The following is a 14,855-nucleotide window of genomic DNA, read 5'->3' on the forward strand; positions in this document are numbered from 1 at the left end:
CACACTTGCTACAGTAACCGTCATATTTGCACGATTATTATAGATGTGCATAACAATAATTTATTCTTTTTTTCTCACTCACCATTCGGGTTCCCTCTCTTTCCCAACGGTCACAACAACTCAATAAAGAAGAAGAAAACAAATATTCAACCACTAACTCAGCACAACCCGACCATCATCGTCACTACCTCAACCCAAACCCGTCAAAAAACTCATTCCAAATCCAAAACAAAATCAATAAAAAGTAAATTCAACGGAAAACCCATATGAAAAATCCAACAAAAGCCCACATGAAAAACCCAACAAAAATTAGTCAGATCTGCCGCCATTGCTGCCGTTGGATTTACCTTGCTGCTGCTGCCGCATTTGCCTTGCTGCTGCTGCCGCATTTGCCTTGCTGCCATCGCCAGATCCAACCCAAATGGACTTAGATTGACATGGGTTTGTGTTGAATTGAAGTTTTTTGGTTTGTTTATGGAGTTTTTTGGTTTATTAATGGAGTTTTCTAGTGAAGAAAGGAGCGAAAGAAGAAAACTTGACCGGTGAAGAAAGATGAGAGAAAGAAGAAAAAGAAAGAAAATTCACCATGTGAGAGAAAGAGAGAGAACCAAAAGAGGTATTCATTTAGACACTTCCCGCCCCTTGTGCCATGATCAAGCTGAGTATATCTCCCATGCCCTTCGGGACTGTTGTTTAGTTAAACTTTTGTGGCATTAGTTGGGCTTTTATAACTCCAACTCCATTTTCTTCTCTCAAGACATCAAAACTTGGCTGACTTCTAATGCTAGTTCAAGGTCCACCCACAATGTCAAAGGAGTTCCTTGGCAATTCCTTTTTCCTTTTGCCATCTGGTTAATATGGAAGCAACGGAATTAGGTTGTCTTCAACAATAAGGGAGTCAATCCAAACCTTGCCAATGTGATAACTATGCAAGCCATGGAGTATGTGCTCTGTGCTACTCAGCCAAGGTGCAACAACCACATGGCAATCAGACAAGTCAGATGGGAAAAGCCAAGTCTGGGTTGGGTGAAGCTCAATACCGATGGGTCTTTTGATGCTTCTTTAGGTTCCGCTGGAGGAGGAGGAGGTCTGATTAGAGATGATCAGGGCAATTAGATTATGGGCTTCACTAGAAAAATTGGAAAAGAAAACAACTTCATAGTTGAAATCTGGGACCTTCACGATGGTCTACTCTTGTGTAACCAGCTAAACTTAAATGCTGTTATGGTTGAGCTTGATGCCAAGGCACTAGTTGATGCTCTCAACAACCCTTCATATGCAAATTCTATTATTTCCTCCCTATTTGATGATTGCAGGCGACTAGTTGCACATATTCCCCACCTAAGCATCAAGGATATCTATCGTGAAGCCAATAGGTGTGTTGATCGCTTAACTAACTTAGGCAGATGTCAATTTTTAGATTTTATTTCCTACTCTTGTTCGCCTATGGACTTGATTCCTTTTGTTGCGGCTGATTGCCAAGGGATGTACTTTAAGAAGCTTTGTCCTGAACTTTTGCTTTCTCATTAGTTTTCCTAATGATAATTCCAAATTACCAAAAAATAAAAAAAAGAGAGAGAAAGAGAGAGAATAGTGTTTAGAAAAGAAAAGAGAGAAAGTAGGTTTGACTAGGTTGTTGGAATAATAAAAAAAGAATATAAAATGATTATTTAAAGAAAATAGTGTATATAATAGACAAACTGATGTGAGAGTTTTGGATAAGTGGCTGTGTAAAATAGAAAAAGTAGATTCTTATGTTAAAATAAACAAGAAATTTTGTACAAATTGATGCAATTGCTCTAATATAGACAAGATTGACATGGCATATATATATATATATAATAAATTATTTTGCACAAATTGATGCAATTGCTCTAATATAGACAAGATTGACATGGCATATATATATATATATATATATCATCATAAATTTCAAATTGAGTAATTTATTCAACCTAATTATGAACAAAGAAATTCATAATTACGTTCTTAGGTTTTCATTTTTCTTTTTGGTTGGAGTAATTAAGCCTGTAAAGAAAATGTTTGTTTGTCTTATATAAGCTTGATATAAGAATATTGGATTTAAATTCATAAATAATACTATTATATTAAATTATTATTTGAAATCTATATATAATATAAATGGTCCCATTTCATAGAAGATTGATGAAAATCGTCCTATCCAACTAGCTCTAACAATATGCTATATACTATCAATCAAAATTTAGTTATTAATTTAGTAGTACGGATTTTATCAAAGTGGTGAAAAATTTATCATAATGGTGTTTATAGTATGAGAAAAAAAAAGTTAATTAAGTAATTCAGGAACAAATTTAAGTTTTTTGAATAAATTTGAATATGTAATCTAATTTATGACGAGGTTGAATGCGAATTATATATTTTTACTAGAATTAAGATTGAGTGTTTATGTCTAAAATAAAATTATAGGAATAATCTTGAATATTCCCAATTCATTTTGAGTCTTATTTTCAGAGTCGATGTCTGCCGTCTAGACTATAAGATCAAAAACTAAAAAAACGAATTATATATAAAAGAAATAATAAATAAATAACAAGCAAATAAAATCAAAAGACGGCAACGCAGTTTCCAATATTATGTCGCTCATAAAGAGAGACAAGAAGATTGGTGGATCACAATACTGAAAGTACGAGAAGGGCACGAGGGTCAAATACAATAAAAAATATATATATAGAAAAAACAAAATTAAAAGTAGTATAAACAAAGTCAAAAACAGCACCAACCTCACACAGTGACTCCAACTACCTTACCCAAAATTGAAGAGACATAAAAATAGAAGAACAACACCCACCAAACCAAAGCAATGCAATACAAAAAAAAAAAAAAAACCAAAACCAACTACCCACCATAGTTGAAACATGAACAAAGCCTTTTTACGTCAGTCCCCATCTGTCCTACCTAAGTGTTAACTCCGCCACAACAACACTATATAGCCAACCAAACCAACCAACTAAACCAACCACTAGGTACTGTGGAGAGAGAGAGAGAGAGAGAGAGAGAGAGAGAGAGAGAGAATGGCGAGCTCTGGAGCAACGTTGGAGGACATACCTTCGGTGGACATCATGACTGAACTCCTCCGTCGCTTCAAGTGCAACTCCAAGCCTAACAAGCGCCTCATTCTAGTTGGTGTGTGTGTGTGTGTGTACATCTCATATTTCTTTTTCCTGTCGTTCTAAACTAGGGTCTGTTTTAACTTCAATTCTTAATATTTGTTACATGCAAATGTTTATGTTTCTTTTTTAATTTTTGTCTGTGATGGGGTTTTTGTTTTGGTGTCATTGTTAGAATTATGGTTAAATTCACTATTTCCCAACGGATTAATCTTTTGGGAGAATTGGTAAACTAATATGGTATTAGAACAAACATCTAAAATCGTGTTGGACTCCACTTATTAAGGGGTAGTTTAGGCTACAAGGAAGGGCAGTGTTAAAATTATGGTTAAATGATTAGATTCACCATTTTGCTAACAACTTAAGCTTTTGGGAGATTTAGTAACTTAACAAACATAAAAGTTTGTACTGGTTGGGTTGGATCTTGTTTCTCTCGTGGCCTAGTATTTGTGGATTGTCGTTTGAAATCCTGAATGATGTCTGTGACTTTGATTGCCATACATATAAATTTTATGTTCATGTTCATGGGGAGGAATAATTTATTGTTATCTCTCTCTTTAAAAAATAAAAAATTTCTAAGCTTTTTGTAAAGTTTCAGGATAGAAAATGGAGGATGGAAAAAAGAAGAAGAAGGAAACAATATATAAATATCTAGGGTAAAATAGAAAAACCATCCCTGAGGGGTTGGGCTAATACCAGGTACCAGTGCAAAACTTTTCCAAAACATTCAATTTTCCTCCTAAGCACAACTACCCTTTAACATCATTTGAAAGTTCCCTGCTCTTCTAAGTCCCTTGCTTTTCAACAGCTTATCTTAATTGTGCATGTCTTACAAGTTACAATGAATGCAGTGTTTGGGTAGCCAATGGTAGATAAATAGTAGCCAGAGATGGAGAAGGAAGAGCAGGGGAATTTTCAAATGGTGGAAAAGTTAGGGTAGGGGAATTTTCAAATGGTGTTAAGTGACGTTTGTGCTTAGGGAGAAAATTGGATATTTTTGAAAAAGTTTTGGCAGTACCTAGCATTAGTATTCCACACACACACACATATATATGGAATACGAATACCTGGTGTCCACTTTTTTATACCTAAAAAATAACCTTATTATCTAATTGAAAGTGATTTTTAATAAGAATCTTAAATAATATGAATATGAAAGTAATTTAAAATTACCCCAGGCACAGGATTCTTTGGTGTTCAACACTTTTTTTTTATTCTTCCCAAATTAACCTTATTACCTAATTAAAAGTGATTCAATAGAAATTCAAAACAATGAGGATATAATAGTGAATTGATTAATTTTAAAATTACCCCAAAACAATGTTCCAACCTCTAGACTTCCTCCAATTTTATTTCTCCTCATTTTTGGCCTTTAATTAAATAAGGAATAAAACCATATGAGATTGAGAGAGAGCTATGCATATGCAAGGAGGCTTGTTAATTAGGACTTAGGAGGATAAGAAAGTGGAGGGAAACAAAGAGACTAGTATTAAATTTCAATTGAATCCTTATATTGAATTGTTTTTGAAAATCTTGAGGGATAAGATTGTTAATTCAACTACGTAAGACATTTTCTTTCCTATTTTCCTCCTATTTTGGAAAGATTAAAAATGGTGGGCTTTTTATAGAGAATAATCATCTCTCATTTTTTTTCTTCCACTTTTCTACTCTACCTAACAAGAGAAAATATCAATTTATCTTCAAGGTTCTTGCCATTCTTTTCTATCCTCTTGCTTTTCCACCCTACCAAATTTCCTCCAGGCTTCATGCTCTTGCATAGTTGCATATATCCATTTGAGGATCTGAGAAGAAAACATAGTTCCACTACCTTTTGAATGAGCCTACCATACGTACCCAATTGACTAATTCGTTGCATAGAAGCTTACCAAAACTATATTTGGTGTATTAATCTCTCTCTCACAAAGTAGGTAAATAGTGTAATCCTCTTAATCATTGCGAATGGGAAATTTGCATCTATTTCAATTTCCATTGTCATTAAGATTGATGCATAATCTGTTGGGGGTTTGCTTGTAGCAGTGTGCATGATGAATATTTGAATGACATATTGGAAATGTGAATATTCATATGGACTGTATGAAAATGGCAGGTCCACCTGGATCTGGAAAGGGTACACAGTCACCAATTATTAAGGATGATTATTGCTTGTGCCATTTGGCTACTGGTGATATGCTAAGAGCTGCAGTTGCTGCAAAGACTCCTCTTGGAATTAAGGCTAAAGAAGCAATGGAGAAGGTCATATACATTTGATATCTTATTTAGACATGTGCTTTGTACATGGAGATTCCTTCTCTTTTGGGCTTACTTTTGCGGTGGCTTGTTTGTGAGTGGAATCATCATTGAATTTGATCTGTTTTGTAGGGAGAACTTGTATCTGATGATTTGGTTGTTGGCATTATTGATGAAGCTATGAAGAAGCCATCATGCGAGAAGGGTTTCATTTTGGATGGTTTCCCAAGGACCGTGGTTCAAGCACAAAAGGTTGCATTCTTTTTTGCTTCTTTCTTTTTCCCTTTTTTTTTAATATGATAGCTGTTGTTCTTTTTTGTTACCTTTTGCACTTTTTTTCCCTTTAGAATTCTTGTTGTTGACTTCTAATATATTCACTACATCATATACAGCTTGATGAGATGCTTGAGAAGCAGGGGGTTAAAATTGATAAGGTGCTCGACTTTGCAATTGATGATTCTATATTGGAGGAGAGGATCACTGGTCGATGGATACACCCTTCCAGTGGTAGGTCATACCATACAAAATTTGCACCTCCCAAGGTTCCTGGTGTTGACGATGTAAGTTGATGCCATTTTTCCCCCATTAAGTTGGTATTGATGATTGAGATTTGCCTAAGTGTTGGCAAGCTATGGTAATTCTAGATGGTCCAAAAAGACACTTGATAACCCAAGCTACACTTTACACTTATGGTGGATAAAGTATGCAGTATCTACATATTAATTGAAATGCAAAGCTCATGTTGTAAATTTTGCAAACCATGTCTATTCAAGTGATTTGCATATTGTATTGAAAGTATAAATTGAATGATATATCATATTTGATCACCTTAACAATATCATTGAACTTAATGAGGTATAGCCAAGCTTCTAAATTTGGGGTCCATTTTATTTCCATGAATCATTTTTTCTTCATCTTTTTCTTCTTGTACTGAAGGTCTCTGGAGAACCTTTGATTCAACGAAAAGATGATACAGCAGAAGTTCTCAAGTCAAGGCTGGCAGCCTTTCATAAACAAACTGAACCGGTACACTTCTCTGATTCAACTTGGAGTTTACTTCTTTCTTGTGTTAATTTATAACATTTTTGGGAGTGATTTAAGGAACATTGTATTTCATATGCCTTAGAATGGAAATAGCTATTAGAGTGTGTTGAGAAATCCAACTTAGTTGTCATTTAAAGCTGTTACTTCCTTGTTGAAGTCCGAACTCTTTTCTTTGTGTTTTCATGTTGCACTCTTTTAAGATTAAATGTAATTTGCATTTTTTTTTCCGGTGTACCCTGAAGCTGTTGAATTGTGGAAATTTTTATTAGTTTTATTCATTTGGCATAATTATAATGTGTATGTTGTGGAGTTAATGTTGAAAAATATCGCCCTTATTTTGAATTATGATGTTAATATGGTTTGGAAGAACTATTTATCTTTTGAAGAGCAAGGTATTTTATTATATGCCATAAATATGGGACTAAATGCATCTTATTTCAGTCTAATGCTAAATACATTTATGATTCATTCATTATCTCTCAAATGTGTGCTTTAGTTATGAACTTATTTTGTTTGTAAGTTACACATGCACCTAGTGGAACTTTAACTCACAACCTTGTATTCCACCTTGGTCATACCAATGGAGGAGGTTTTGTTTGAGCTAGATCTCATTAGCCTTTTTCATTTTTATTTTTATAAAACAGTTATTTTCTGAGGATAGCAATACCCCTTTTCTGCCAAATGGAAACAGGGGGGGAATAGTGACTAGGGAATGCATCTAGGGTGTCTCAAAATTTTGTATTTAAGTACTTGTATTTTTTGATCTATTTCAGCAAGTCTGTCCTCATTGTTATTCCATTGAAGAATGGACCAATAAGAATTCCAATATATGCAATGCAGCTATGAGATGATATTGGAGTATCATATTGTGTTCACCACGAAGAAATGCAGGCCCTTTTTAGTCTGAATTCTATAGGGGGTGACTGTTTGAATTTTATAGATTAAAGACTTGATGACAAAAACTGTTTATCATTGTTTTTGGAGAGTCAGTTTGGTCTTTCCATACCCAATTTACGTTGTTGATAAGCTTCTTAAGGAATGCAATGCTTCTTTCTATGTTTTGTTTGCAAGCGTTATTAGTTGAACTTGCTAAACCTAAACTAATCTATAGTGATTTTCTAAAAGCAAACACTAAAACTGAAGTGAAACCTTAGCAATATTATTCAAGAAGTTTCTCTTGATTTAAGCTGGAGAAGTTTGTGGACCAAGATTTTCATACTCCTTTTAGAGTTCACCATTGTTCACTCTTTCATCTTGATTTATTACATGCTGTTGTTTTCTTAACTTGCCTGTATTTTGATTAAACTTGGCATCTATTTTATCTGTAGGTTATCAATTATTATGCAAAGAAGGGTGTTCTTGCACACCTTCATGCGGAGAAGACCCCGAATGAGGTCACTGCTGAGGTTCAGAAGGTTCTTTCTTCATAATTTTCCCCCCTTTTTGTGTTATTAAATCATACCTCAAAAAATCTCATATGTAATCCGATATATTGTCGGATCGGCTGGTTCCCCTTCCAATCTAGTCTTTTATGCCAGGCTTTTAGCCGTTTTAAGAGTTTCATAGGTGCTTTTGACTTGGTTGAATAATAAGTTCACAGTGAAATTTGAGAATTTTGTGACAATTTTTTTGGAAATGATCACTATGGATAATCTAGTCTTCTAAATCCTTTTCTTTCAATCATTATGATTCACTATATTCTTTCATCAAGCATTTGATCATACTTCTGGACAGTATGCCATTAAATCTGAATTCTAGGTTGAGTGTAACACTCAGTCAACAAGCATATGGCATCACTTGTCAATGAAATCTTAGCAAATCCTATATGCTTACATTTTATAGCATGGAAATGGATAATCCAGTTAGCCTTGGTTCTTGTATAACTCAATCCTCACGGAGGTTGATTACTACCCACAGGCATGGCTTCTTTCTTCTTTATATATGTATATATATATATATATATGAAGAGAATGTTGGCAGGTTGGAAGAAGCTATATCTATCCAAAGGAGGTAGATTAACTTTGGTAAAGAGAAAACTATTCAACTTACCTGCCTATTTCCTCTCTTTAATTCCCATACCAGTAAGTGTTGCTCATCGTTTTGAGAAATTGTAACGGGACTCTCTGTGGGGAGGGTTAAGGGATTATGTCAATTTTATTTGGTAAATTGGAAGACAGTCTGTGAACTGATCAATTTGGTAGTGCAAGTATTAGAAGCTTTGTACGTTCTAATTATGCGTTGTTGGGGAAATGGCTTGGTGGTGTGCCATGGATTTAATACTTTATGGAAACAGCAGACATGTAGTAGTTAAAAAGTATGGGAGTGACTTGGGCAATTGGGCTTCTGGAGAGCGTAAGGAACGTATTTATAATTATAATGGGTGGGGGAGGTTCTCACAATTAATCAAGTTTGTGGTGGGTAATGGACTTTGAATTTGTTTTTGGCTTGATTTTTGGCGTGGGGAATTAATCTTAAGGATGCTTTTCCAGCACTATATTGTATAGCTCAAAATAAAGAGGCTTTTGTGGTGAATTATATGAGTTGGAATGATGGAGTTCTTTATTGGGATATTTTGTTTACCAGATTTTTTAATGATTGGGAGTCAAAGATTTTCTAATCGTTTTCTGGTCTTCTCTACTATACTAAAGTTAATAGGGCTGAGGAAGACCGTGTTGGATCCCTGCTGTGGGTGGTATATTTAAAGTTAAGTCCTATTATCAGGCTCTCACTACAGGACACTCCCCTTATATGCCTTGTAGACTGGTGGTGCATGTGTAAGCATAGTCGGGAGAGCGCGTTCTATACAGGATTTGCTACTTCATTATGACTATGTACACGAGAATTATGTTCTTTGGAATTGTCTTTTTCGAATCCATTGGGTTTTGGCAAAGAGGGTAGTAGATTTGTTGAATGTTGGAAGGGGGTTTTGGTGCACATCATTTAGCTGACATATGGGGTGGCCATTCCATACTGTGCTATATTACTTATATGCTGACATATGGGGGGCCATTCCATACTGTGTTATATGGACCATTTGGAGTTCCCAATAAGATTGAGAAACCTTTTATCCATTTCCCGTTTCCCCAGCTATCTCAGGATTGCCTTTTGCACTGTCATCTGTATTCAATTTTAGGAACGGTGGATATGGAAGATACCGGAAAATCCAGATTTGATTTTTGTGCAAGGTTGGATTGTACTGTGTGCTTGCAGGGTATAGAAATTCTCTGGCATGATTTATGGTGTTATGAACAACTTGAGAGATTGGTATATACGTATGCCTAAAGATGAGATTGTACTGTTGTTAGAGGGAGATACACTAATGCACTTAGAAATTGGTTTATTCTTCATTGATATCTAATGTTGAATTATAATCATATATTTATAGGAGACTAACTCTAATCTTATTAGCCCACATGACCTTATCCTATTGATTCTATTATTCCTCACATGTATTAATAATTCCAATATGTGCTAAATGTGATTAACATGCTTAGAATTGTAACTAACTAAATCTCAATACAACAATTATTATCTATATGCTTATAGCATTTCTAACAGTTTTTATTAACTTAAAAGAAAATGAAAAATCAATTATTAACAACAACAACAATAATATAGAAGTAATTACATTCCCCTTTTTTGAGGTTTGAAGAAATGATAATCTATCCCAAACTTGAAAGGAAAAAATATTTTCATCCTTTACATTTGTTTGACCAAATTTTGTTAAATTAATATTAAAATATTGTGTACTAACCTGCTTGTGCTTAAGATAGGTTCCAAAATTGTCCATAATTTTAAAATGAAATTATCTTATTTTAAAATTTTAAATTAAAGTGTATTTCAGAATATTAAGTAATGTCTTTTGCTTTTTTTCCCCCATTTTCTTTTCCCAATGAGTTATAAAGAGATTTGTCATTTCAAATGTTTTGGTATTTTATAAGTTTGTATTTTAATTCTAAAGTTATGAGTAATGTCTTTGCTAACCATGTTTAAACATTTATAAATAGATTCTTAAATAAATTTAAAATATTTTGTTATTAATATAAACAAAATGGGAGAGTGTTATTACTTATTACCCAAATATATTTAATAAGATCACCCTAAAAAAAAAATTATCTCGCGCAATGCGCGGGTCTACAACTAGTTATTGATAAAAGACAATAGTTAGTGCAACAAACCATTTAGGTACTTGACATCATTTAATTTTGTTGTTAATAATTTGTTAGAATATGTAGATTAATCATCCAAAATTGCTTCAATTTAATAAGAAAATTAAGTAAGTTTACTAAAATATTTATGTAATTGGTTTTTATTTCCTATCTTAATTTTTGCGTTAGGGGTATAATCATCTCCAATAATATGTGTTATACTTTTAAAAATAAAAGTGATTAAAATTTAGTTGTTACAGAAATCTGTATTAAAAATATACAATATTTAGAGATGCAAATTTCAATATATGACATCCGTTTTATGAGTTTTATATCTTACCGTCGTCGAAGAGTATGAGAGCAAGTTAATTTGGCTTTAAAAACATGCATGCAGATGAATTGAATGTTACCATATCATGGACACAAGCATATGTATTTGGTGAATAATAATAAAAATTACAAAGAGTTTAATAAATATTTTTGTTTTATTTTATATATATACCAGCTACAGTACAGAACAAATACTATCTACAACAACACTCTAGATTACAGCAGCTTTTAGTAAAAGGCTGAACTCAAACAAAAGTGTAGTTTCTAATATTTTGATGTAAATGAGAATTCACACTCTTTTGGGCTAAAGAGTTTTAAGTTCAAAAACATCATCTCCAAATTTATAATGGCAATTGTTCTTTAGGTTGTTGATGATTTGTACATAGTGCTCCCCGAATTCCCGAGGTGTCAATGTGTAAACTAGATTAAATATGAGTGATTGAACAAGTAATTTAATTGACATGTTTTAGGAGAGATTAAGCATTAAATATACTCTAAGATCCTAACGAATCAAAGAGCTGAAGCATTAGAGATATGTGTGTGTGTGTGTGTGTGTGTGTGTGTGTGTGTGTGTGTGTTTGTGTATCATATTAAATCTTAAGAACTTGTCAACTTGCAATGATTCCAAATAGTAAATTAATCTCGAAATTCAATCATCAATCTATAGAAAGCATATAGATAATCCTAAGAACACATGTTGAGAGTATTAGGTTTCATCTCTAACCCCAACTAGAGATTTAGCCACACATAGTTAGGCAAAAGAAATCAATAAAAAGAATGCTAAATCTCTAAAAGAAGAAAAAAAGAAATATTAAAAAAAGGTCTAGGACTTTTCCACCTCTATTGTGTCAACCTCCTCCAAAAGCCAAAGAGAAAATCCCACAAATGTAGGATGTAAAATCTGTGATTTTTGGAATTGCATCTACTGTCAGTTTCCATCCCACTTTTGGCCTCCAGAAAGTTTTTTTTTTTTCTTGAATTTGTGTTAAGCTAAAAAGTTGAAGATTTTCTACTCTTGGACATCTGTATAACAAGTTATGGCAAAAATACGAAGACAGTGTAGAATGTATCCATATCAGGATTTTTCCAATTTTGGCTTGAACAAATATCTTTCATCCCTTTTTAATTCCGTCACTTTTTTTATTATTTACTTCTGTAATGCTCAAAAGCCATGCCACAATTGATCTTGACCCTTGGATTCTCTTGGTTGCATGTCTACAAGATTATTGGGCTAGTATTTATCTCCTTTAAGCGAAAAATACACATAAAGAATATATATATATATATATATATATATATATATATATATATATATATATAAATATAAAAGAGATATCGTTTAAACCCATATATATACATGTAATTAAATGTATAATTTTTGTGATATTGCCTATTGAAATAAAAATAATAGTGTAATTATAAGCAATCAACTGAGACTCGTGAAAGTATTTTTGCTTATTAAACCTCCAACTCTTTCGGTTGCATTCATCGGTATCGTAGACTTCTTTGAGGACATTGATCTGGGTAGGTTGGAGACATGAAGATTTCTAGGATGGACTCCCACCAAGCATTCTTGACATTTGTGTAGAAAAAATTTCATAAGAGATAAATAACACTGTCGTAAAACAGTGTACCAAATTATGAATTTATATTGATTGATATGCAAGCTAGTGCAGTTATCTATATAACTTTTTAATATGATAGAATAAAATAAACTCCTTTGATTCGATCTCTAAGATGCCTTACAATCCAAAGGACTATGAAACTTGATCTTGAATCGTGTGTTATTGTCTTCTAGTTTAACGAGTAGTTGAATGTATGTACTCTATTTGATGCGAGGGACGTTGGCTTAATCTCGTACCAAATCAAAGGAACATGACGGAAAATCCTTACTTTCATTTGAAGTAGTAATGAGCCTTGATTTTGAGGGAGTAGTGATGCTCTTTTGGACTTAGAGATGACTCTTTATTTTGATAGTGTCGATAGACTTTTTCTCTCTAAGGGTGTGTTTGTTTGGAGGTGAAACAGGGAGGATGGAAAATTTTGGAGAGCAAATAGGAGAGAAAACTTTTTTGGAGTGTATTTGGTTGGGTGGAAAAGAAGGAAAATAAATGGTGGGGCCTAGACATTTTCTCCCCTGACCCACAAAATGTTTTTCTCCAAAATGGAGAGAAAATTGAGTGAGGATAAATATTTTCTTGATTGACAAAAATGCCTAGTACATACACACTTCTTCAAGTTGCCTTTATTTTTTTTTCTTCTCAACAACGTTTGGCTTGTGTGTGTGTGTGTGTGTGTGTGTTTTTTTTTTTTTTCCAAACCTAGGCGTGCTTGCCTTCTTTCTTCTTCTTCTTTTTTTTTTTTTTTTTTTCCTTCTACGTGGCAGTTGCCTTTTCTTTCTTTCTTTTTTTCCTATTCTTTTTTTCTTGTTTTGATTTTCTAAGCCCGGGCGTGATATATATATATTTAACTAGTTGTGATTTTTTTAACATGATATTTATTTTTTTAATAAATTTGAGTGATTTTTTGTGTGTGGTTATTTGTCACTTTTTTGTTTTAATTGGGTATCATTATTTAATAAGGGTATATGTGTAAATTTATTCAAACCCATTTTTTCCATCCCTCCACTTTTTCACCTCCAACCAAACAAATAAGAGAGAAAATAAAATTTTTTCTATCCTTCCACTTTTTCACTCCCCCACTATTTTCTATCCTCCCACTTTTCCACTCCTCCAATCAAATGGACCCTAAGTGTCTATCTTTTTTTTCTCATATGAGAAGCCTATATTTATAGGCGACTCAGTGGTCATTGATTTGGAATTTTCACTTAGCATTTATTGAGATTTAATTACAAATTTTGAACTTCAATTTAATTTTCATCATGTATTTAATAAGAACTTTCCATGTGCATCTTTTATTCTGAAGTTGCCACATGGCTTTCTTATTTCACACACACCACATGGCTTTCTTATTTCACACAACCACATGGCTTGGACACATGTCATTTCTATGTGCGTCTTAGTAACTCGTGGGCTTGCCATGATGCTTGATTTCATTTGTTGATTGTCCACTGTTGACACATCATCAAATGGAAATCAACTGGATCGCAAGTATTTGATCATGATCGATCTGACGAATGCGAATGCATCATAAAATTTTGATGTCTACAGCAACATCTGCAATAGCTAGCCAAAGCAAGGAGCTAAGGTTCCTAAACTGACTGAGTATGGGAACGTTGTATGAGTATATAATGATTGTACCATCCTTTAATAGTATACTTATTGAGTTGGGCATAGTCCCGTAGTGTTTTTTACAATTTGGGTTTTTTTCCCTAAAAAGTCTTTGTGTGGGTGTGTATATTCTTCACTACATTGAAAATGTTTGTCCGTGAACAATTTCAAACTTGAATCTTGATTGCTTAACTATCCAGTTAATATTTGATTAAATTGATTGAAATTATTATTAAGCTGTTCAAAGGGTCTCGTCTCGTTTCTTAATACTGTATTAGAAGTCACCCATTGGTTGCTATTGCATTTTGCAAGTTAAAGCTTTGTTATTTTTAGTCACAATCATTAGTAGTAGCCGAAAAAATAGTTATGTTTGCCTTGAAATGACGTAAGATTCATATTTACAATGCATGATATAATAATAATAATTGACTTCAATAATATGTAAATAGTACGTAAGCAGTACTATTTTTTTTTTTGGATATGAAAATAATATTATTTAAAACGTAAAGGGTGTACAAGAGATTATATCAATGGGGATACCATCATATTTAAAATATATTTCTTATTTTCTAATTTTATTTAAGTAAAATTTATGCATATGCACAAGCCTAGATTGAATAGTTATGATTAATTCATATTGAGTTATATTTTACAAACGCAAAAAAAAAAAAAAAAAAAAGAGACCAAAAATGTGAATATTTGTCATT

At 33.1% G+C, this 14,855-nt stretch overlaps 1 protein-coding gene across 1 annotated transcript; it reads left to right on the top strand.

Moving 5' to 3' along the window:
* Positions 1-2,817: 2,817 nt before the first annotated feature.
* Positions 2,818-8,106, top strand: LOC142626905 (adenylate kinase 4-like). Its single transcript, XM_075800620.1, has 6 exons — positions 2,818-3,165; positions 5,257-5,402; positions 5,529-5,648; positions 5,789-5,956; positions 6,333-6,422; positions 7,769-8,106. Exons 1-6 carry the CDS (start codon positions 3,054-3,056, stop codon positions 7,868-7,870), a joined length of 738 nt encoding a protein of 245 aa, XP_075656735.1. The 5' UTR covers positions 2,818-3,053; the 3' UTR covers positions 7,871-8,106.
* The last annotated feature ends 6,749 nt before the right edge of the window (positions 8,107-14,855 follow it).

This window comes from Castanea sativa, chromosome 3 (assembly GCF_040712315.1).
Source record: "Castanea sativa cultivar Marrone di Chiusa Pesio chromosome 3, ASM4071231v1".
NCBI lineage: Eukaryota > Viridiplantae > Streptophyta > Magnoliopsida > Fagales > Fagaceae > Castanea > Castanea sativa.